At 34.6% G+C, this 26,085-nt stretch overlaps 1 protein-coding gene across 3 annotated transcripts in view; it reads right to left on the bottom strand.

Moving 5' to 3' along the window:
• The window catches only part of Thsd7a (thrombospondin type 1 domain containing 7A), a 399,002-nt gene that overhangs the window by 53,946 nt on the left and 318,971 nt on the right, over positions 1-26,085 (bottom strand). For all 3 annotated transcript variants that reach the window (XM_078040341.1, XM_078040342.1, XM_078040343.1), the window contains exons 10-13: positions 20,399-20,531; positions 19,079-19,182; positions 5,627-5,821; positions 3,959-4,222 (exon numbers count right to left, since the gene is read on the bottom strand). In XM_078040341.1, the coding sequence (XP_077896467.1) occupies positions 3,959-4,222; positions 5,627-5,821; positions 19,079-19,182; positions 20,399-20,531 (696 nt within the window). The remainder of the gene's footprint in view (positions 1-3,958; positions 4,223-5,626; positions 5,822-19,078; positions 19,183-20,398; positions 20,532-26,085) is intronic.

The raw sequence follows: 26,085 nt of genomic DNA, 5'->3' as shown, positions 1-26,085 counted from the left end.
GAAAACTTTACATGGGAATCAAAGAGATTTTCTAAAATGGGTATTATTGACCTCATTAAGTGGAATAGGTGTGCTACTAATATTCCTTCTCCCACTTAGAATGTAAAGAAAAACCTGAATATTTGATCAGTATCACATAGAAAGTTTCTGGCGCATGTAGTACTTATTTTTGGTAAAAGATTTAGTGATCTCAATGATCTGTTTATTGCCCAGAAATATGGTATGGAGGGATGGAAAAGGAGAGCATCATAACCTGACTGTGGATAAAATGCAGCCCCAATAGGGCTCAACTCTTTGTAGGGAAAAATAAATTCTCTCTAGCATTTCATCCACTCATACATTCTACAAATATTTACTGGTATTTATTATTCTAGGTGTTTAAGATACGTTGGTAAATAAAATAGTCTAATATATCCTCATAGGCACTGACATGGGAAATAAAAACATAAATTGTAGAGGTCTGGGGGAATAGCTCAGTTGGTAGAGTGCTTGCCTAGCATGTACAAAGCCCTGGGTTCAATCCTCAGCAGCACCACCACCACCAAAAAACAAAAAACCAAAACAAAACAAGCAAAAAACATATAATAAGTAAGTTATATAGTATGTTATAAAGTGATGTATGTATAGAAATGTAAAACATGGAGCAGGATAGGGGATTTTGGAATGCTGAGTTGGATTAAGCGTAAAATTTTATCACTTATGCATAAATGGAAATGTTGGATATGTGTTCTTGCATAAGCTAGGTTATCTCTGAGATTCTTTAAGATATCAAGGTGATTTTTATTATATTAAATAATGTGATTTTTAGAGGTTCAGATATTCTATTATTCTGTGAAATTTTTTTGAATTAATTAATTTAATTAAGTATATATGACAGCAGAATGCATTTTGATTCATTGTATACAACTGCAGCACAACTTTACATTTCTATGGTTGTACATGATGTAGTATCACACTATGTGCAGTTATACATGTACCTAGGGTAATGATTTCCTTCTCATTTCACCATCTTTCCTGCTCCCATGTACCCTCCTTTTCCCTCTCTCTACTTTGCCCATTCAAAGTTTGTTCTGTGAAATTTTTAAGGTAATTAACTTAAGAAATTAGGCACTCAGTAAAGCATAAACTTCTAGAAAATGAATCAATTTAGATCTTCAGTGTCCTGGGTTCATTTCCAAGTACTGAGAGAAGAGAGAACAAATAAATAAGAAAGAAAAGGAAAGAATAAAGAAAAGAAACAAAAAAGAAAAGGAGAGAGCACTAGTGGTGAGTAGAAAATGTGTAATTAATTTGGTTTATGAGTGATTAAAAATCTGTTGCTAGAGTGACACCTTTCAAGATTTCATACCAAAATGCTATATATATTATTTGTATTATGTTTTTAGTAGAGATAATGCTCCAAATGCATTATCGCATGCATAAATATATATTAGATGTGTGCATATTGACATTTTTGCTGTAAGTATATTTAATACCACATATCAGGATGGATGAAGGTTTTCATGGCTTCTAAGGTATACCTTAAGATCTGAGTTTTAGGAATGTAGTTAAATCACTTTCAGCACAGAGTCTATTATTATGAGAAAGTCCAAGCTATTAAAATAAAATCGTGCCCCAAGTTGAAGATATAAAAAAAAAAAATGACCACATGGGAAACAGTCTAAAATAATATATAATTAAATTGGTGACAGTCAAACTGTTTTATCTGTGTAATTACTGATAACATGATCCACAGATGAACAACAATGATTAAACAGAAATGCCCCAAGGCCACTGTTTAATAGGGGATTAGTGTAACTGTACTGAGCACACAGGGGGATCAACTTTATGTTTAAATGGAGAGGAGGAAGAGACACCTTGTCCAAGGCCACTTGAAAGCCCACTTCCACCTCATCTTGAAAGCTGATTTGGCAGAGAGAAGGCAGTTGTCATGGAGATGGCAAGCATGACTTGGATAGAGTGGCAAAATTTTATAACATTTTACAAATACCATCTGAATTGAGAAAACATGATTAAGGAAAGTAGTAATTGCCAAAGAAATTAGTCAATAGAGATACAATGCTGCAGACTTGACTTTAAGTAAATATCTAGTAAACACTAAAATATCCCAATGGATATCTCATCATAGATCAGGTTCAGCAGGATAGAAATGATGTAGGACAAATGGAAGAACTACATTGGAACTATTCACTTAGTTAAGGATCTAATATCCTTTCCCAAGTCCCATGATGTTCAATGCTATCATGAACACATCTTTTTCTATCTATACCTATCCCTGGAATACAGTACTTCATTCCTGATGCTTTAAATTGACAGTGGAAGAAGTCTTCTGTCTTTGGCCAATTTCAATTAACTTTGTATTTTTTTCTTTAATAAGTGTTCCAATTTTTTTTGTGTGAGAGTCACAGAATATTTTAAGTTTTTTTCCCTTAAAGTAAGATTGTTAAGTGACTTACTTAAGCTCTCTTGCATCTAATTAGCAGATTAGGATAAAAGTGAGAATATATTAAAGTTATTCTGGAAGTTCACAGGTAATTCTATAAACAAATTATTATCTCAGTGGCTAACTATGCATAACAAGTTAAATATGAGTGAACACTTATATGCAGCATTCCAAAAGAAACACATTTTTAAAGTGATCTTGAATTTCACATTTTAATAAGTAATTATGATTTTCTACTTTATAATCCCAAAATAGAAAGGAAATTTATATTTTTCTTGGTATCTAAGACATAGTATCTTTGTTTTTTTGAGGTAGATTACTCTTAGAGACATTTCTCAAAGTATGTATATAATAAATATTTTTCTTTTGTAGTTACTGTTCTAAGTAAATGGAATAATCTCCAATTTCCAATGCACATATGTTAACATGAAAAATATTATATCTAGATTCTCAACACCATGGAATATTTGAGGTTCACATCTCTAGACTTTGATGAAATAGGAACTCTATGATTTTTTTTTAAGGAAAATGTTTTTAGAAAACATTGTAAAGAAAGGTTTGAGATTCCAATAAATGTGTCACCGTGGTATCTTGATTGTTTGTAAATGTGAGATGGTTTCATTAGTTTGTTCCAATAGCAGAAGTTATTTTGGCAAGACTGGAGGGTAGTGTACCTAGATCCTAGCCATTTAACTCATTCTTTTTTGGTCATCCCTATCAAAAAGGTTGGAATTCATTAACTAGTGCTTGAGAATACAATTACAACACATCTGTGATTCAAAACAGATGTATTAAAATAAAAGAATAGTGGACAAATATCGTTTAATGCTGCCCATGTTAAGGAAAAAAACTCAAGGATTTCACTATATACTTTGATCAAAGATGGCCACGATTCAAACTTTTTGCAACTCAATTATCAGTGCATTTTCGTTTTCTATTTTGCTTTAGAAAATAAAAGCATCCAGTTTTCTAGGACTGTGTACATTTTCTTGTGTTCTGTTGTTGTGGTTTTATTTTGTGCTAATCTTAGCTTGATGGACAATAAACAGATGTTTGAGTTTTCACCAATTACTATTTTCCACCTCTCCTCTCTGCTACTTAATGACACTTAGGGCACATTACAAAGCTTGCCAGTTTGGTTGTTAAAAGTCTGTCTCCTTTAAAACTTTAATCTCAATTTGAATTCAAACATTACTTCCTCTTTAAATCCTTTCTGTACATAGATCATTGGGGACTGTTGGGTCTACTGAGTAAAAAGGCTCTTGAAAAGCTCCAAGAGGTTTCTGGAACCATTTGTGCCTATTCTTTTAAGGATATGGGCCCCATCAGGCTTCTTGGCTTTGGACAATTAGACGATGCCACCAAGTGTCCTGTTAGATATAAGAGAAACATCATGTGGTGCTCCACTGTGTTCAGTTTAGAACACACTCCCAAAAAGCTTTAGTACCATACGTATGCATTTTACTTCTACTCCCAAAGACAGTAAATATGAAAACTGAAGAAAAATTGCATTACCATGGCTGTTACATCTGGATGTTTCCACCAGCCTTCCATTTTGATCGTAGCATGCCATTGCTTGGTAACGATATCCTTGTCCACATTCCTTGATGTCTCCTTGTATTTTCATTCCCAGTAACACTTCCACTTTCCCTTCTGGTAAAATGCAGTCTGACCAGTTCCCTACAGGCTGTGCATTGTATTTGTCACAAGGACAATACTGAGTCTCAATCAGGGGGTACAAATGGGAATTTTTACATTTTTCTTTCTTTTTACTTTTTCCTGTGGAAGAGAAACATTTGACAATTTAAGTTGGAAAATAGCATTATTAATTTAAAACATCCCTAAATTTTCTACTTTTCTAAACTTCCTTTCTCTGATTTAACAATACCCATTACTAGCCTATAAATAAAACTATTTTCTCACTCCAAAGTGCTTCCTATGCAGATTTTTGCTGGTGTTGTGTGCTTTGCATAGTAAAAAATTTTCTTATATTCTCATTTAAAAATGACCCATTTTGTATAAGGGACTACTTACTGTGTTGAATTTTAAACTCTTCAAAATGAATAAAATCCTCTAAAATGAAAAAAATTATTTCCACTGATTGGGGAATTTGAGGTGATTGCATAAACCTCACATATGCAGAAATATGAGCCAGAGACAGTCACTTCCTTGGTAACTGCAAATAGTGTAGTTACATAGGATTCAAATTCAGAAAAGATTTATGGGCTTTATGTCTCCATCTATGCATTGTATTTTTCAGAATTTCTGAATAGTAATCATTTTCACATAGGTGGTGATTAATGTAGGAAATATAAATAATATTAAAAATGAAGATATTTAATATTAGAATAAAATATTTGAAAAGTTTTGAGTAAATTCCTTCTTAAAATTATATAAATTCTTCTTGAGTACAAATTATATATATGCCTGAAAATATATCTAGTTAATTATTTTTGTTATACCACAAACTATTTTATTATATTAAATAATATATTCTCTTGTATATAATTAATTACCTACACCTATCTCTAACTTAAACTTTAAGTTTTCTTATGTCATTTTCAATGGACTCCACTTTACAGGTGTTTGTTTTAATAATTTAAACATTCTGAATGGTCTATTACCACCAATATTTTCTGCTGCCTTTTGCTACTGACAGTTTTTGCAATGTGTTAGTCTTCAGTTCAGTGTGAGGGTTCCTGTGTTGCTTGGTACATTACTGACTTTTGTCATTGTGACTCTCTTTTTAGATGGAGTTTCAGATACAGAATTAATGTCATATTTCTCCTTCTAGGAGATGATGGATAACCTGAACCTGTGATAGTGAGTCTGGGTTGAGAAAATGAAGAAGCAACCTTTCTTCCTTGCTCCAAGCACTTTGCAATTTCTAGGCAATTCACTGCAAGTATATGTTTAAGCTAAAAAATAATCTATCATGTATTGCACAATCAGTTTGAATAGGGAGTCAGGTTGCTTATTCTTTCTATTAAAATGACATAATGCTTCTATTACTGCCAACTTACATTAAAATACACACCCAAGTCCACTGACATATTCAGTGTAGGAACAGCAGCAAGAGGCAGTTGCAGTTTTCAGATACATTGTCAAAATTCTCTTGGTCTGACTTCTATTGTGTTTTTCTACCTTGACAAGAGTTGGTTTAGGCATCCTAATTTTTCTTACCAACAATAGTACGCTTTCTGGTCCTAACTGCACCACAGTCTCCATTGCATGAAGAAAACTTGGACCAGCTGGTAAATTGACAGTCATCTTGGCAGGGGATCTGGCAAGCTTGTGTGAGTGCTGGCACAGGGCCTGCATACCGGAGGCAGTCATGGATGCCAGCCTGTCCTCCATCTTGCTTTCGACAAGTAATAGCTGAATGAAAAGCATAGTTCTAATTACTCTATAATTCAGAAATTCACATTTGCTCTGTCAGAGGAATCCTTTTAATTTCCTACTACAGTAGAAATCTGGTAGCAGTGTTTCTAATAATCACAGTACACATAATATTGATTGTAAGTTTTTTAAAATAGCAAATAACCCTCTGGGTTTTTGTGGCACAGAAAAGCACATACCACACCTACCCACACATATACACAGGAAAAAACACACAGAGCATTTAGCAGCTTTTACTAGATTCTGTTAAAGATTTTAATTTCTGTCACATGTGGGGTATAAAGAAATGAATTTTTTTTAGGAGACTTTTCATATATGCATTCTGATCACAGTTTATGTTGGACATAGGGTATTCAAAAAGGTGCTGGGAGAAACCAGTTACTTCTAAATTATTTTATAACATTGAGCAATCTAGAATTTCTAAATAGAAAGGTCTTAGCAACAAATTGGTTGGTAGTTTGAGGTGCGGAGGGAGTACTTATGCAACTTGTCTTGAAACTCATAGAAAGCATGTTTTTGTTTTTATGTATACTGTAAATTTACTAGGAGGTTCTGATGTAGTTAATGGAAGAAATTAAAATGGAAACTAGAAATGAAAAAGGAAACTTTTAATGATCATACTTTATCATATCATTATCAGCATTTCCACAGTTATGTACCCTAAAAATTATCAAATGATTTAAATTCATAAATTATTTATTCAAAGGTATTATTCTAGTGAATTACTTAAAATAAGAAACAATTTTATTACTTACTGAACATGGATATAATATTAAGGTAATAAAGGTCATAAAGAAAAACAGCAAGCAATGCTTTCAGTCCTGTTTCTCCTCTGTCATTTCTCACATTGGTTTTAAAAATAATTCATTCATTTACTGAGAAAGCAGATGAACCATTTAAACTTTAGTCCTAAATTTTTAATCTTCATTGAGTTACCTTAAATGGCCTAGTTTAGATGAATTAAATGGATTTCTCAAGTTTATGGTCTAGGCTAAAGCTGGGCTGATTTATCCTTGCTCAGGACTTCATCATCATGAAATTAAGGGGAGAAGCCTACATTTTGATCCTAAATTACAGTTAGGACTCAGAGGGCTCCAGCTTAGATAACATTGTCTTTATCTGCGAACTAAAACTTAACATCTGTTAGTGCAGGGCTGTGTAATGGGGTGTGTAAAGGGACATAACTAACAATTATGTTTTCTGTTTATTTAGTAAAACTTAATACAATGATTGCAGGAAGAGTTACATAAAAGACCCTTCTTCATTGTGCCAACATTAGTGAATACTCTCCTATTTTTTGGGTGTCATTTCATTTTTATACCCAAATTTGGTATAGCCAATTAAGAACAGGAGTCTTTGAATTTTAAATACAGTAAAACTTGGTCAAGTGGAAACAGTGAGCTTTATGAAGGTTAGATGACAAGGAAAAAACAGTAAGTATCACAAAGAGAATCTCACAAATTGTACCTAATCCTTCTTACACTATGCCAAGCTTTGGGAAACAATGGCATCTAGGTATGGACTAAGAGACCTCTGACTTAGATTTCAATAAGAGAACATGATGGGGACTTGAACAGGAACTGATCATAAAAAGCATCCATCTAGTTGGAAGGATTGCTACCCTATGCAATATATTAACCAATCGACGTGACTTTGCAGGTCTCTCTACATCTGTTACTTGGAAGAGGACTGACCACTTACACACTTTAAACTTGGTAAGTTCTCATGGTTCTTGGGGAAAGCTGGCCCAAGGATGCTCAAAAGGAAGGACTGACAAAGAGGAAGATATTAGACATTTTACTAGCTAGGATACGTGGAGCCTCCAGAAATGGTTAATTTAGAAAATAAGAGATTTTACCATATTTATATCTTAAGCTGTGAGGGTTACACTATTCATAACTAAAAGAAAATTAAACATTACAAAGCTAAATTTGGATTATTTGAAATGAAGCTTTTTTATCTACTTATCAATTTGGCTCCTTGAAACAAACCCTAATGTAAATCTTTTGAGAAATTAAATGAAATTTTCTTAGGTTCTCCATTAAGGATCTCACAATTATATTTCAGAATTGCTCCACTTATCATCATACTAAGTTACATACACACACACACACAAAAAAAAAAAACCCAGAAAACAAAATAAAACAATACCACTTCAAATACAATTATGGAAAGAGTTATTTTGCACAGAACTATTTAAATAAACAGTTTATTTCCCTATATGCCTTAAATATTTCAGGTATTTGAAAAGAAAAAATATGTGTAAAATTCCCATGCCTGTTCTTAGACACCCACTCAGCACTCCACTCTTCTTATCTCAGATTCTTGACAGTGTACTTTTGGAATGAATTACTCACACAATGTTATCCAAACAAGTAGCAACAGCACCATTTGAACAATATATTGAAAATTTATCATACATCTCAATTTGTTTGCATTCTAACTCAGAGGAAACACAACAATCCAAACACAGAAATAAAATCTGAAAGAACTTCCTGCTATTGGATAAGGAAAATATAAATGTTTGGAAAGAGAGCCATCTGGTCTCTCAACTTTATAAATCTTAAAACCATTTTTAAGACATTGAAAACAGGGTGGTTTTAATTGTGGAAAAGATGGATCATACTAAGCACAGTTTCCAAAAAAACATACACCAGAAAGCTATAGCTACCCACAAAATTTTATCTGCATTTGCAGGTGGAGTGTGTATATTTCATGTATAAGTTCTCCTTTGAGCCTTGTTAGGAAGATGTGCCAAAGATCATGCTATCCTATGGATAATGTACATGAAAGCTTTTAGTGGGAGATCAGCAAATATCAATATAATCATTTTAAAGTAAAATTCTATATTTAACTCTATCTTCATTATATACATATATTTCATTTATAATTTTATTTCATTTGTATAAGGCCCAACAATTTTTACTTGTCAGGGGACAATTTGCACCCAGCAGGTTAAAAACATGGGAGACATCAATGTGACTAACTTGTGGGTTGCATATGAATCAAGTTGGGTAAGCTTTGCCCATCAATTCTGAGGAAAGGTTACCAAGAAATAAGAAATAGAGTTTCTTCAGCAAGTAAGTGCTACAAAAAAGAGAGCTCAACAGGCTATTAGATTAAAAGTGACTCCAAAAAAAATATAAAGTAAAACTAGCAAAATGCAATTTGGAGACAATTTTTGGACCCTAATTTGAACATGTTCATTGTATGTAGACATTTTTGAGACAGAGAGGGAGAATTAAACATGGCCTAATCATGGGATGATATGAATTGTTGTTAATTTTGTTTGTTGTGATAAGAATACAATTGTTATAAGAAAGAATAAAGTGTTTATGTGTGAAATATATCCTGTCTGAAGTGACTTTAAAATACTTCAGCAAAATTCTTTTTAGGTGTGTAGGAAATGGCAGATAATCAAGAATGGCAATATGTTGAAAACTGTTGAAGCTGAATAAATGATAACTGCATTACTAGCATTCATATTAGTCTCCCTAATCTTGTGTATTTTTAAAACTTCCCATGAATTTAAATTAAAAAAAGATCAATGAGTATTATATGTATATAAATTCTAGAATGGGTTTATAAACATAAAGAAAATATAAATTTTTAAAAGAAGAAAATAATAAAGTTTCATAGTATGAATAGATAATACTGTTTGAACTAATGAGATGGATTTCTTCATTACACATGTGAGTATGTAAATGGAAGACTACTCATATAGCTCTGAAGTAAATGTAATAGAATTCAGAATGTAGCTGCTTATCTTCATATTCTTGAAGAGGAATAAAACGCCTTTATTATTCACTTTGCACAAAAAAGGAAACATCTATTGGTCAATGGATCACTCTTCAGCATATAAGACCATGCTGTACATTCATTGTAATAATCAGAGGGATATAAATTTTTAGATCTAAAATATACACATGGAAGTTCATTATAGGAAACAGGAAAAGAATCAATATCCTAGAGCAGTGAAAGCTGCTGGATTATCTGTAACAAGGAGTTCAAGGAGCTCTGAGACCTTATTTATTAAATTGAGCAATATGAGCACGTTTTATCCCATCCCAGTAGTGTCTAGGTAGCATTAGAGATAGAATATATTCTGCTGATTGGGTGATTAGGTGAGAGATTTTTTCCCATAGTTTTATTTAAAAAATGACAATAGTCAGAATGAATCATGTAGAAATAAAAAGAAAAAGCTTCATGTGAATGGGAGCTGGTTACCTGGAGACCTAATTGTGCCTAGAAATAAGACCAGATCTATAAATAAAACAAGAGGGCTCTACTTGTTTACTAGGTTGATGTAACAATCAGGTCTCTTTTGTGCAAAAGAGATTTTCACTGAAAAGTTTCTCAAATTATACTTCCTCCTTACAGTTTGTGAATATAATGCTTGCAGAATGGAAAAAACAAACAAACAAAAAACAAACGTACTTTTCTTTCTTATTGTTCTTAAATAGTTACCAACGACCCCCATCTCATTGATTCCCAGCATGTACTTGAAAATGCTAGTCTGTGAACTTACTAGGAAATATCAACCAGCCCCCAGAGGAGTAGCTCACATCAAGGTTGGCTAGACTGCAGTAGGATCTGGGAAGGCTTAACTAATGGTAGCATCACTTATGAAACCTCCTGAAACTATTGGAAACACAGTGTGTGCCGCCAGTCTCGTTTTGTGACCTACTATTTAGAAAATGGCAAATGATACTTACATTTTATGACAAGACTCTTAGATACAAAAGAAAATCAAATTTTCCAAGTCATCCGGGATGCTAATATCAAGAGAAAATGAGAGGAAAACATTGGTGGTGGTGATCTTTTGGGTGGTTCCCATGGAGGTGCTGCTATCCAGGGTGTTATTGAGACTGAGGTCTTTTTAGCCCTTCAGCATACAGCAGTAGGTGGTCATCTCAGCCTATAACTTGACTTTGATGCTCAACAGGGTCTTTTAATCTTGGGCCTTTTAATCTTCAGACCTGATTTTTGCAAGCTCTGGCTCCAGTGCATCAGGACCCACTGAACTGCTCCATCTTCATGGAGTAGTAGGCCTCCATGTTTCTTAGCCTATGCTCCAAGCTGGCCTTTAGATTTTACCCACAGTCCAGGTTGATCTCCAAGGACCAAGGCTGTGTTCCTTAGCTCTATGAACATTACCTTGGCAGTTCCAATCTAGGAAGATGATGACCTGACCACTGTGGTGCTCTCTTCAATCTTCTGGGGCTAATACTTGTCCAAATTATCTTGGATCTTATGAGCCAGCTCCTCATACTGAACCCCTGATGTCTACCATGATCCTGTCTACCAGGTCATGATATTTGGGGACGTCAATCTTCACAATCAACCAGGAGCTGTCAGACTGGGGTTCTGAGCTTCTGCCTTTCTCCTCATGGTTCTTCTTCATGAACAAGCAGCTCTTCCTTGAGAGCTTCTATTCCTGTTTCCAGCTGTAGCTGAGTGATATTGATGTCATTAATGACTCTGTAGGGGCCACAAATGTCACTCTGTGCAGACTAGTGAGTGATCAGTTGTTGTAGTTAGCTTTTTTTTGTTGTTGTTGCTGTGACCAAAACACGTGACAAGAAAAGTTTATTTTGGTTCATGGTATCAGAGGTCTCAGTTCATGAACAGCAGACTCCATTGCTCTAGGCCCAAAGTGAAGTAGAACATCATCAAGGAAAGGTGTGGTAGAGGGAAGCTGCTCCCCTCATGGCAACATGGGAAGTAGAGAGTGGAGGAAGGGACCATGAGGAAGATGTATCCTTCTAGCTCATACCTGCAGTGATCTACCTCCTCCAGCCATGTCCCACCTGCCTAAGTTACCACCAATCAGTCCACTGAAACTAGAATGGAGTGATTAGGTTATAGTACTCACAATCCAAATCATCTCACCTTTGAATATTCTTGAATTAACACAGGAAATTTGGGGAACACCTCTTATCCAACACCAGTCTGACTTGACTGTAAAGTCATCAGCAGAAAGATAGGCATCAATCAGGCCTTAGAATGAAGGAGTCACTGTCCACAGAATTTGCAAAGATCTGAGCTTTAAGCCCTTTGATTGTCTTGAAGGAACATCCCCAGTCTCTGACTTGCAGTTCCTCTTTCTGCAGGTGTTCCTGGATTTTACTCTCCTGCCTCCTCTTATCAGTTTCTGGTCTCCCTACTCTGTTCAGGTAGCAGAGCAGACAGTCATTCAGTTCTTGAATGGTCTCCTTCTTGCTGTAGATGACTCATTCCCACCATGTCCCAAGCTATCTCTGCAGCCAGATCCCCAGGTCCTATCTACCCTGGAAGCTATGGGAGCAGAAGAAGGAGATCGGGAAGCCCAAGATCTTTTGCCTGCTTAGACATTGGCTGTACTACTGACTGATTCCCTGATGGCTAGGTGACTTGACTGGAAAGAGCCCAGGAACTGGTGGTTGGTGGAGAAGGTGGAAGAACATGTGGTGAATCTCATGGAGTCAGAGGAGGAAGGCAAGAGACCAGCACTTGGGTTGGGCTGCCCCAAATTGTTTTTATTATGAGTATAATTATATTTTATATTTAATGTAGATGCAATGTTATTATGGTTTCAATGATATTTAATCACTGACCAAGCAGTAATTTAACTTTCTAAATACCATCTGAACAAATGGGAAATGTAAACAGAGAAAGACAAATAAATGTGAACAGAGAAAGACAAAGTTATACACTAGCAACTTGAATAGTATGAAGCAAGTTTTTAAATTGTCAAATTCTATTAATTCTTTCTTTAAATCTATTTTTCCTCTCTCCTTTAGTTCTTATGGCATTTGACAAAATTTGCTGGATTACAGTACCCAAGACTTTGCTAAATTACTCACTACTTCTATTTTTTAATCCTCCTCCTCCTCTTTATATTCATGATCCTCCAGAATGTGGTTTTGCCTTTAACACACTCAGAGGCACCCTGAGAAAACAGGTCAGCACATTAATCCTAAGCACATAGCTTTTACTTTTATTTATTTATTTATTTATTTATTTATTTATTTATTTATTTATTTGCTTTTGTTATCCTATATTCCCTATCAGTGGTTATCAATTTTTTCCTTTTTTTCCAATTCTTTAGTAGTTATTATCTATGTACACTACAGTGTATTTCTTACTGTAACATATTAAATTACTTGCTGTTTATTTTTATTCTCTCAATAGGTTGAGCCTAGTACTGTGAAAGCAGTATGAAGCATATAACATGTATTTAATATACACTTCTTCTATGAGAGAATGAATTATATTGAATGATATTCAGGAAGTTTGCATTGAATTTTAAGGACTGATGTAATCCTATTTTTACAGCTTTCAGAGAAAATAATATTAACAAATATATAGTTTTGTATACTAAAATTTTACTTAACACTTCACTATTTTGATACACTGAGTTGCCTCACCCTATAATCCATATGTTGAGGCTCTAACCCCAAAGTGATGGTATTTGGAGATGCAGCCTTGGGAAGTAACAGGTATTGAAGAAGTCTTGAGTTTGAGTGTGGGGGGAGCTCTCTTGATGAGATTATTGCCCTTTCAAAATGTGATAGGAGAACTTTCTCTTCCTTTCCTTCTTTTTACCATGTAAAGGCAAAGAGAGCAGACTGCTGTGTGCAAGCCAGAAAGAAGGCCTTCAGAAATTGGCCAGCATCTTAATCTTGAACTTTCAGCCTCCAAAATTGTGAAAAAAATTCTGCTGTTTAAGTCACCCAGTCTATGGTATTTTGTAATAGCCACCTGAGCAGATTAAAATAACTATTAGCACAATATTTAAGCATTTATTTTATGAAAGATTACTACAGAATCACTTGATGTATTAAAAAATATTCTGTATGTAGTATAGTAGCTAATCTGACTAAGTGAAGATTGGGCAAAACTTACTGGTGATTCTGGGAATGATTGATAAAATATTTTGCTTTTCCTTTCAAATGTAAAGGAATTTGGTCATAAATAAACACATACATTTATATGTACTTTTTTCCCCTCTTAAGTACCAGGAATTGAACTCAGGGGCACTTAACCACTGAGCCACATCCCAAGCCCTATTTTGTATTTTATTTAGAGACAGGTTCTCATGGAATTGCTTAGCACCTTGCTGTTGCTGAGGCTGGCTTTGAACTTGTGATCTTCCTCTCTCAGCCTCCTGAGCCATGGGATTACAGGCATATGCCACCACATCCAGCTATATATACTTTTAAGCATAGTAATTTACATTTTTTGTAGTGCTGGATATTGAACCCAGCATCTAACACATCTTCCTCAAGTGCTCGACCACTGAGCTACACTCCCAGTTCTCAATTTACTTTAAAGTACTTTGTGTTTTAATGTAATAGACCATTTTTTTCAGATGGTTCTTACATACACAGAATATATACTTGGTCAAGACTGCATTTAGTTGATTAGTGTAGACTCTTTCTATATTCTGACTTACTTCTAGATAAAAATGATTCTCAGCAATTTGCCTTATAGTGAATATTAGTGCTAGGATTGTAAACCATTACAGTTAATTATTTGTTAAAGATACTCTAGGAATGCCCCCCAAATCTTATAAATATGTCACCATACATAGTTCCTACAAGTGGACAATTATGCTATTAATAGTATTAAGAGTAAAAATGGAAGTTCATCTGTAATAGCCACTTTATTGTTAACAGGTGGTTAAGAGTTAGCACAAGTGACTGGATAAAAGACCTGGGATGCTTGATTAGTAAGGTGATAAAAGAAAATTTAGTGTTATATTTTCCTACTAATATGAAAGGTTTAAGAGATTTGACTCTAACCTGATCTCATAAGTGTGTTGTGTTGACTATGCATATTATGTGAAACATGTTCTTTCTTTTTTATACATTCTTTGTATGTAAGTAAACTAACATTTGATGTCCAGTTATTGCATATGATTTATCATCTTCTACACAGGAGAATTATGAGACCCTAGAATATTTTTCTCTCTTGTTTTCCATATCCCCCAAATTTTCAGGTTTATCCATTCACTCTTTCTTAATTTTAATTTTTTTTCTGAAAGCCAACATTTTATTCCTAACCCCTGCAAAAAAAAAAAAAGCAATTTTATCCAAAAGACAGTTTACTACCTTTACAATTTTTAAAGTTCACTTTTCTCTTAACTGTAAAATAGTTCCTTTATTGCTGAATTGAATTTGGAAACGTCTTCCCAAGGGGCAAAATAAACTCCAGGAACTTTCTGATCTTATTGAGTAATGGCTTGAGTACTATTCGCAGTTGTGACTATGTCATTTATTACATGCTTCTGAATTTAGATAACTCTTTACTTTTTCTGAAAAGGGTGAGTATTTAAAAATATTTTGGCTTCCTGGATCGTATTGTCTCTTGTAGTTATTCAACTCTACCTTGTATCTTGAAATCAGCCATAGGAAATGCAAAGAAATGAATGAAGCTGTTTTCAAATAACACTTTAACGACAAAACAATAGCAGACTGCAGGCTGGATTTACTAACCTCTGGTCCAGACAAATAATTTGATAGAATCCATGCAATAAGAATTTATATCTTTAGGACCACAGAATAGTAAAGTAAGATGAAATGGTAATGGTCATATTTTAATTCATATGGTGTCATTTTCAGTGCAAGCAAGGAAACAGTAATTTAAAGTTAATAGCATTTAAGTTAAATTATTTAGAATAAAAGGAATGTTTAAAGACCCTACACATGTGAATAGGCTAGAGGAAAAAGAAATCTATTAATAGTAAAATGAAATAACCACTTCTCCTCAAATATATAATAAATCTTAAAGACCTAAGTTTTTCATATGACTTCATCCAACTACTTTATGCAAATGTTGCTCAAATTTCTTCTGCTATCTATAGCTACATTTATGCATTTTTAAATGCATACTTAGATTTTTCTACTTGGCTACCCTGCTATGGCCACAAATGCAAAATATAAAAAGTATACTTTCCAAAATTGGCTCTACTTTCAGGTCTAAGAATTTTCACCAATAAAGTTATTCTCAAGCTGAAAATATTGGAGTTAAAAGAATCATGTTCTACTTTGACTCTTATTTCTATCATTCCTTGTATTACCTGCCACTAAGTCCTAAAATTACTTTCTACTATCTTAAGTCCAAAATTAATTGCGTTTTGCCCATTTCTGTACTGTGGTTCCAGTGGGAGTCTCTGTTACTGCAACCTTGCACCGCTCCAATGACATAGTCACTGACATCCAGGCCCATGTGTCTTATCTTCCTAATTTATTCTGTTCATGTTGACAGATGAAACACCACTTTCATCAGGTCTTTGCTTCTACCACTTACTGAACAAGGTCTGAAATACTGATCCTGACATTTATAGCTCTCCATAAAATTGCCCCAGGATCCAGATCCCATCTTGGGAGCTTCAATCTACCCCCTATTCTGAGAACTTATTTATTGTTTTCCTTACTTTCTATGCTTAGCTGGTAGAGTTCATCTCATTTTCTTTTCTTTTTCTCTTTTCTACTCATTTTAACAAGATGGTGCAAGTGAAGTCCCAGCCCATTCTTTAAGTCTTTTCTTAGGTCTTCAGTGTCAAATGATTGGTTTTGTAGTTGTTCAGTTTTAACCTTAACTCCTACTTGTTGAATGAGGAGTGACTTCATTTCCCTAATGAATGAAAGCTCCTGGTTTGAAACCTTTACCCTTTCATAACACTCATGATTCTTTCTGCACAGCCTTCAGAATGCAATCACAGAGAATGAGTAGCTGAATTAGAGTCTGACATACTGGAGAGGGCAGGGGTGTGGAGTCTACAGCCTCTGCTGATTGATGGTTACTGTGCAATTATTTCAGTCATTAAAAAACAGCACCAGGTTTGTTTGTATGTTTGTTGTCTCTGATGATAAAAGGACAAAGTTGAAAGCAGGGAGACTCTGGCAGGTTGATCATGCAAAATTCTGAAAACAGCCATAAACACTAAAGCAAGAAAATTTTGCCTTCTTGCCATTAGCAAAAGATACTTCTCTCCATTTCATGTTATGCAGAAATGAAAGCTCTAAGAAAAACAAATTTCTGACTTCTGAAATAATAACAGCAACAACAAACAGGCGATCTCTGCATGAAAGTTAAAGAAGTATATTTTTGTGGAAATTGCTTGTTATAGTGGAACTTTCACTTCTCAGCCTAGAAATGATAAGACCACAGAGATAGAGTAAGCAGTCTGACAAGTATGCCAACATTAGAAAGTACTGTTTAAGGACAGGCGGAGGAAGAGGGACCAGTAATAGAAAACCAAAGAAAGAAATGCAAGAAAGCAGCACCGAAAAAGTCAAAGACCTTCTCCACAGAGGGAGTGGGTAGGAGTAGTAGATACAACAAAGCAGGCACCCAGAATAGGAATGAACCGAGGTTTTCAGATGTGGAAATAAAAACATCAACAATTGTCACAGAAAAAATAATTTTGGCCCAGACTGAGTGTCAAAAAACCAAAAGTTAATATTGTTGCTTTCATGCCCTATGCCATATTGTGCACATTCATCAGGGCTATAAACTTACAGGGAGGGGTAAGGATTTTCCATTTAATGAAGACAATAGGTAGCCAGTGCAGTAAGGCTTAAAACTCAAAGAGAGGAAATGAATCATCCAAGGTTGTGCAGCTTTGAAGTAACAGTTTAGAACTGAAGATGTTTTCACACTTGCACTGCCTCTATCATATCTTATATTTCCTACAGTGGAAGTCTGTAAAAATATGTCTTTCCTCTATATTACCTAATTTAATTTCACCCTCTGATCTCTGGCCATTACTTTGTGCATAGATGATAGGATGAAAATGGGAATAAGCCTAAAAGATCATTTGAGCCAAATCTCTCTTCTTCTTTTTTTTTTTTTTTTTCCATCTAATTAAACTGAGATAAGCAAAACTCGTTTTTGGAAGAGAACTGAAACTAAACCTTGTTTCCTGATCACGAACTCATGCCTCTTTTTGTTATAAACTATGTAAAACCATAAATGTACGTAAACATAGGCTCCATTCAAGAAGGATTTAGTACTTCATGATAAGAAAAGCTTACATCAGTTTCTTGAAGAATAATCTGAAATGAGAATGACTTTCAATTATATATATTTAAGGGATTTTTTTTTGTTTACCAAATTTGGTGGTAAAAGACACACAAAGTAAACTATGCAAATAAAATCCTAAAAATCACTAGTATTATTTATGAAAATTTTTATATTTCAAGCAAAGACTTCTAAATTTATATTTATATTTCAAGTGAAGATTATGTTTCTTTTCCTTTCCAAAATGAAGTAACTGTTCTCAAAAGAAAAAGCAAGTTTTTCTAGTTCTAAAGGAAGTTGGGGTCCCAAATAAAGTTAGAACAAATTGAAATTCAGTTCTGTATGTTCAGACCACTATCATCAAAAAAAAAAAGTATCAATGAGGAAACAAAATATATCTTTATAAGTTAAAAAAGGTAAATGCACATTCAATTGCATATTAAGCTACACTGTAAGTACATAGCAGGAACTGTATGCTATGAATAAAAAAATCACAAACTCTCTAAAGACTGAATTTGCTACATGTATAGACAACATGTTCCAAAGCTTAAAATTTAACTATTTCCTATAAAATGTAGTAAATAATTGTAGCAAGTGTGAAAATTTTTCATCATTAATTTCTGTAGTATTCCATATAATATAGCAGTGCAGGTCAATTTAAGTTCTCATATTGCAGGTTTTGAGTAAACAAATCTCTCATTTAAAAACCAGTACCAAATATGCTTAGGATCATGGATAGCCATGACAATGGCAGGGATGTCATTGCTGAGAACTTCTGGGAAAGATATCTAGTTGTAGTACATTGCACAAATGTACACATACATCTATATGATGTATATAGGCAAGCATGTATGTGAACTTTATGAATTGTTAAGGTGGGAAGTAATGTGGAATAATTTGATCTAAAAACTACCACCATCACCACTACCAACAACAACAACAACAATAACAACAAATAAACAAACCAAGCTTCAATGTACTATCTTTGCCATAACCAAAAGTTTGGTCTGATCTTCTTCCAGGTACAAATTAGGGTAAAATTCAGTAGTTATGGGCTAACACCAAAGAACAAAATTTAAACAGAAATTTAAAATTTAAACAAAATTTAAAATTTAACTTTATTTCCTTGGTGTTGGCATTGTGTAGAATGGTGTCATAGTGAAAAATGCATCACTATGGATATTGGAGAAATGAAAAGCAAATCAACTGCAGAGTAGGGCCTCTCACCTCTTGCCTGTCGACCAGGCCCACAGCCTTCCTGTGCTCCAGGGATGTCCTGTTGTATGCTCCAAGGGACTAACTGGCACCTGCGCCATTTGTGAGTCTTCCATCTATGAATAAAGAATAGAAGTCCAGTGAAGAAGGAAAATCACAGAGAGCAGCAAAAGAAATGACTTTAACCATTGTAAATAGGAGGTTTGCAACTATGATCAGTCCTATCTAAGTGTAATGTATATATTTGTTAAGGCATTCAATATAAATATATTTTATGGTATTGAAGACAAGAGTATTTCATTGCCAATTCTATAGAAATGGACTATGCAGAGAGCTACAAATGGGCATTTAGAATATTTAATCATTCAGACTGCCAAGAGGTGCACCACCTAGTACCAGAAGTGTATTCCATTTAAGTAAGTTGTGTTTATTTGCATTCAAGTTATGAAACTGCATTCAGGTCATGAGTCTTTTGTATAATGCTCTTTTGACTACAGTACTCCAGGAGTAGTTCAACAACTGAAATTTTAATGTGCTTTTACAAAAACCAGTTTCAAAAATGATTAAGTTTGTGCTACTAGTTGACAATGTTCATGATGTAAATATACAGGTAGACTATTTGTCATCTCAGAAAGACAGATGTATTAAGATGGCAAATATGCCATAAATTTCCATTTAAATTATTATTTGTTCCATTAATTGATGCCACAGTACTTCACTTGTTGTCAGGATTGCAATTGTGTACTACATCAAGTTTCAATTAGAAACTTTAAGTCTGAATAGCAAGGAATCCAAATTTCTCTAATAAATTATCAAGTTGATATAGAGCTTCAATAACCACCGTTTTCTTTGGGATGATCACAGATGCACTGAGCAGACATCTTACTAGCATCAATGACATAGCAATGTCATTTCCTGAGCCAGAACACCACTGTTTATGAGAAACAGGTGCTCTTTGGAGCCAGGGGAAAAATGCTTAGGCTATTCTCCTACGTGAAATAGAAATGGCTTCCTAAAGCATATGTGTTTCATAATTATTAACCACTTCTTTGCATTTCAAATACTTTATATCAACCTAAAACATTTCCCCTAACCACTGGAGCTAATAACACAGATGGGAAATTTACACAAGCATTTGCCTCCTAGGAGATAATTTCAGAAGTGGAGCAGCTCCACTCCATAGAGGCAGGAATGGCAGCTACAGCCATAAACATCCCAAACTGCATTGAGTCTGAGGAAGAAGCAATGTTGGCTTCCTCTCTACCCTGTCTGGAAGCATATGGACTGGAAGTCCTTCTGAGGGCGTCCCTTGCTTTGGTTTGTCTCTATTACCTGTAGCTCTGACACACTGGAGGGGCCTCGCAGGCCTTCTCTTCATAGAGAGGATCCGTGCAGTCCCGGCCTCCATTGGCTGGCAGCTGAATAATGACCCGAAGCCGAGACTGCTTCCTGACTCCCAAGTCACCTGGAATGAGGCAGCTTTTTAACCTTTGTACTTTTGCATGGATAAAAGAGTCTCCAACCACTCTGTGAGAAGAAATTGTATTGTCTAAGCCACCTGTGCTTTGACATCCCCGAATGAGAGGCCTCAGCTAGTCCAATCAATTCTCCCAAAGACCATTTATATTGAAAAGCCAATTAATTTCCATTTTAAAATTTGAAGAATGAAGAAAAGTTCCTCAGTCTTCCTAATATGCAGAGTAATTGCTCTTTTGTATATTTCTGTCCTCTTGAGAAACATGACAGATCTAATTAAATTATTTTCTTCTACCTTAAGTTTATTTTCATGCCATTTCACGTAGCCTTGTTTACCACATGGGACTCATACACACATAATGAATCTTCCGTAGGAGGACACATTCAATGTTATAATGTGAAATTTTATTTCTTTGTTATTCACTTAATTTGAAATGCATAACTTGTAAATTATTCCGGTCATTTATTATTCATGTTAAACAGACAAAGATCTTCAATTCAGGTCACATTCTAAACATTAGGCTCTAAGTAGTGAAATGAAAGTGAGGTCCTGGAGGTAGATACTTTTAGAGAAGCTGTCAGAAACTGCAATAATTACTGTAAGTAAATAACTCCAAATTATGTTTTAAAAATGGAAAAAGTTAAGATTTACCTTCAACAAAGCTATCCATTTGACAGTATTATTGATGAAAGGATGTTCAACATCTTAAAAATTAGAAACAGATGGATAGGATTTGCCAATTTCAATAAAACATATTTCAACATATAATTTATACACCTCTTAAGGATGAACAGTCACCGATACAGTTCACTTACAAAAGAAGTCCCTTAGGCATTATGTTGTTAGATAACATAATTTCCTGATGCATATACATTCTTTTGTGAGAACATGAAATATTTGCTTCATAGATATTTGCTACAGGGGAATTTTAAAGGTTAACAGCCCCCAACAAAGTTTAATCAGAAGTGAAATGAAATATTTGTAGTTACTGTGATTGTAAAAAAAAAAATGCAGTTTGACAATTAAACTTTCCCACAATGGACTGTCCTTTCTCCTGAAGTCAAGATGTCCCTTAACATGGTCAGGCCAACTGACTCCAACTATTATTAGAGATGATGCATGCACTGCATGGGAGAGTGGACCAGATCAGTGATTCCTGAATGTCTGACTACACAGAAGAACCTGTTTTAAAACAACAGCAATACAAACAACAGATTTCTGGGCCTATACCTACAGCTATTAAGTCTGATTTTTTTAAAAAAATTTGCCAAGAAATGGTGATGAAGAATCAGGTTTGGAATCTCCTGGAAGATGACCTTGTCTGTCTTGTCCCAATTTAAGATTCTGGGTTCACATGCAACTATTTAGGATTACTCCCACTGTGGGGGAAAAGCTGTACTATTAATGATTATATTAAACTATTTTAATGAATAATTGGAATACTATAAGTAATGGAGTAGGGAATTGGGAGCTGGAAATATTGGCAATAGAGAATTAAATTATTTGAAATAGTGTCATGGGCTTTATATTGTAACAATACTAGTTTGTATGCCAGCTCTGACTTTTATATGTTTAATATGATTTATTCAGGGAAAATCTAAGAAATGTCAATAGGAATTTAAATAAGTTGCCAATGTAGTCTTCATCTACTGTACTATCCAAGTGTCACCTATTTGAAGACCAGGTGATAATTTCCTCTAATAATTAAAAGCTAGAAAAGAATTTTGTTTCCCTTGATAATCTGCTAAGAATCCATTATGTTTCTATTTTTCACTTTGGTCATGAGAATCTCAGAGCTAATTTTCTCAATTGCAAGGGCTTACCTTAACTGGATTTTCTCATGGAATCTTTCTCTTCCTGTCCCCTTCACTCCTCTCCCAGTCCCTACCTGGCTTTACCCTTCTTTTCTAATTTGTATTATTTTTTCTTGTGTCTGATGTTTAGGATCTGTCTTTAATCTTTTTGACAGTACAAGCACTAAGTGACCATTCTCATCATCTGTTTAGCACTGGCAGAAGGATGGAGTTATTTTTATTATTTTAACAGGAAAAAAGGCACAAATAGTCTTTAGTTTTCAAAGTGGTCAAGATTCTTCAAGGAAGCACTCCCCAACCCTTCTCAACATGCATAGAATTTAGACATGGGATTATGACCAAGGGATCCCTGAATAGGAGGGGACAATGCGCTCAGCACTGAAGCTCCTACTCATTCACTGCTTAGATGTTACCTCATACATAGAGATGGCTGTTTCAATTTTGGAAGCAGCAATCAAATGTTAGTGTTTTGATTCTGTTTTGTTTTCTACTTGCAAAAACAAAAATCTGACCTACTGTACAACTCTGAAATACTCTTCTAAGTGCCTTCTTATCACCAACCTCAAGGTTTTACACAAAAAAGACTCTGACTATTCTTTTTACATCCTTAACTTATTCCTCAATATCAATTTATTTATTATTATAAAAAGCTCAGATTCCTTACTCTGTGCAGCCCACAATATAGAGATTGTGACCTGATTAAAGTGGAATGCTTCAAAGCCACAGTACACAGAAAGGAAGTTTAGTGGGGTTACACAGGAAGTGTCATGACATCCATGCTTCTACTCAGTTGGGGGGTGGTGGTCTGTGTCTTCTCAGGTTACAGTTATAAATAAATCACTTCTGACTTAAAGTAATCCCACTACAGGTCTCAGCCAGGTTATGGAGGTTTCAGATCAGAGCCCAGAAAAAGGGAGAGCCATAACACCCATTAAATAAGAAAAATGGAAAGGTCTTGCTTTCACAGTTTTCTATATGTATTTATTCCCAATTTATGATGTGCAGTTAATATATGTATAGAGTTTCCATTCATCTTTGTGTTTTAGTACGTACAACAGTAATCATACACAGTAGTGTTTAATAAATATTTGCAGAAAGAGCAAACACATTTATTTCACATTTTTAAACCAGAATATTAATATCTTTTATTTCTAGATAGAAATGTAATCCCCTTAATATAATAAAGGGTATATTAAGTATGTGCATTGAGGATTAACCAAAAATCAGCTAAATCATTTTCCCTCCATAGGAAATATGAAAATATAAAGAATATGAAAGGCAACTGCCTGTTGTGTTTATACTTGAAAATACCTATCTAGGATAGGAATAGAAGAAACTAATTATGTGATGATAGAGGACACAGATTCAGAGGGTACATAATTTCTAACAGTTATGGCATTTTTTAGATATCTTAAGACATTCAAGTCATATTTTAACACAGAAATTACTAGAATGAAGGATTTAAAGGTCAGGTAAAACAGATTCATTAAGCTAGAAGTGGGAATAATAGCTGGTTGGAGTGGCATAGTGACAGGAAATTCAAAGGGTACTGTTTCATGTAAGAAGCAAAATGTAAAGATAGTTTTCAGATCTTTGGGAGTAATTCTAGTGTATGATTGATTCATGGGATGAGGTATCTAGGTTTCAAGGCAATACATGCAATGAGAAATAAGAAAGGTGTAAACAGAATTTGTGCAACCAGATATATTATTTGATCAAAAGTACTTATTTTTTAAGAGTCAAGTTACAAATAATTTGTACACAGAAATTATTTCTACTTTCAAAGGCCCTTTGTGAAAATTTATGAAAAAAAGTTAAAAGTTAACAAATGCTGGTTTGAGTATCATACTACATTCTATTCAATACTGATCTTTATCAGCATTGATTTTTCAGGCATGTCTTGGGAGAGAACTGAATCACATTTCAAGTAAGTCTATTTGTTCTTCTTGGAATCCTAAAACTATTCTGTTTCAATTTCTGCAAAACTATAGTGTAATTTTATCTCTTTTAAATGATTTTACAAAGGAGAGTAGCTCCACATTTTAACAAGCTCAAAACTTTTATAAAATTTAGACTTAACCTGCAGAATTAAATAAAAAAATTCCCACCTTATCCCTGAATTCATTTTTTTTATTGCTATTACCTATCCTTGAACACTCAACTTTGTTCAGCATTTTTTAAAGTGTGGAAGTCAGTGTGACTTCAGGAACTTTTGCATTGTTCCCATTTCTTACCAAATAATGGAAAAATTAACTTCATGCCATTGCTTTACTTTCTGCACAACAACAAAAGACTATCTTTCTATAATGCCATTGTCTCCTTATGCTCAGATATAGCACTCTGCAGGCAAAACAAAAAATGCTTTTTCAGGACCATAAAAGTTCTTGGCACTGTCATCCAACCTTTCATCACCCTTTCATCACCCACAGAATTAAAAAAAATTTCCTCCATGCACAATTAGAGTTATTCTTTTTAAATCTAAATGACTAGGTTTAGGGTTTCAGAAAATTTTTTGTTTTAGGAGACTGAGAATAGAGTTGTCAAATAAAGCAGGCAGGGCTGATCTCCTGTTCCTAGGGAGATGACCTTGGCTGGCCAAATACAACTCCACCTTTCATAAAAACCCTTGCTTCCTTACAAGCAGATTTCCTGAGTTGGCTCTTGCACTCCTTGTCCAAAGGAAATCCAGGGCAGATTAGTCTCCAAGGGACACCATGAATTTCTGCTTACAGCAGTTGACCTCATCCCTGAAGAGACCAGCCCAGTTGAACTCATCATGTGTCACGTGACCACAAGAAATGGACCCTCTGTAGCCCCCTAGTCATTTCATCATTTCCCAGACCCACCACACTATCTACATGCTAATCTGATACAAGTTCTCATTCCATCCTCTCACCCTTCCATCACTGCATCCATTGGGATACCTGGTCTCTCATCTTCAATCTCTTCTTGGAAAGTTGCTTTCACATTCTTTGCCAGTGGGAACTGTTCCAGCTATTTCCCCTTCTTTTATCATCCTTTTACCTTTAAGAATCTCCAACTCCTCTAAGCTCCTGACAGCTATCCAGCTTGTGGCTGTTGCCTTGAGATACTTGGTTAGTTGGTGACCTTAGAATGTCCTTCACTGTAATCCTTTCTCTTCCACTTCTGTCCTCATTTTGGGGTCTTTTATATCTACATGACTTCCTCCATTTAAGGCCCTGGACTCTAAATTATTATACCTCCTCATATTCAATCACTTTCTCTTGTATCTTATGTCAGTTATTCACTCCACTATTCATCCCTTGACATAATTATGATCAGTAACTATATAGTCTCATCTTTGAACATTTAACTTTCTGACCATTCCTCCCCACCTTCCAGTTTGACTACTTTAATTCTTTTCGTACTAAAATTTTCAAACTCACTGAGATTGCTATTCATTTTCTCTATTACATTTTCACAATCTAGTCACATCTTCATGACTTCACTTCCATCCTGACTCAAGTTAGTTTTCATTCTTCATTACTATTTTAAGTACTCTTTACAAACACTTTTGACTCTGTTCTCTCTCCCTTTCTTGAACGGTACTGGGAAAGCCCTAACTAATCAAAAGTAATTATTTTCCCACTGTTTTTTTGTACCAGGGCAGCTGAATATGGCTGGAGAAACTGACAACTGTGTTGAGATATCTCTTCCCATATATGACTGAATGAGCACTGATGTTTAAAAATTCTACCACATATTAC

This window comes from Ictidomys tridecemlineatus, chromosome 2 (genome assembly GCF_052094955.1).
Source record: "Ictidomys tridecemlineatus isolate mIctTri1 chromosome 2, mIctTri1.hap1, whole genome shotgun sequence".
NCBI lineage: Eukaryota > Metazoa > Chordata > Mammalia > Rodentia > Sciuridae > Ictidomys > Ictidomys tridecemlineatus.
The sequence above is the reverse complement of the archived record's forward strand: the minus strand, read 5'-3'. Positions and strand labels throughout refer to the sequence as shown.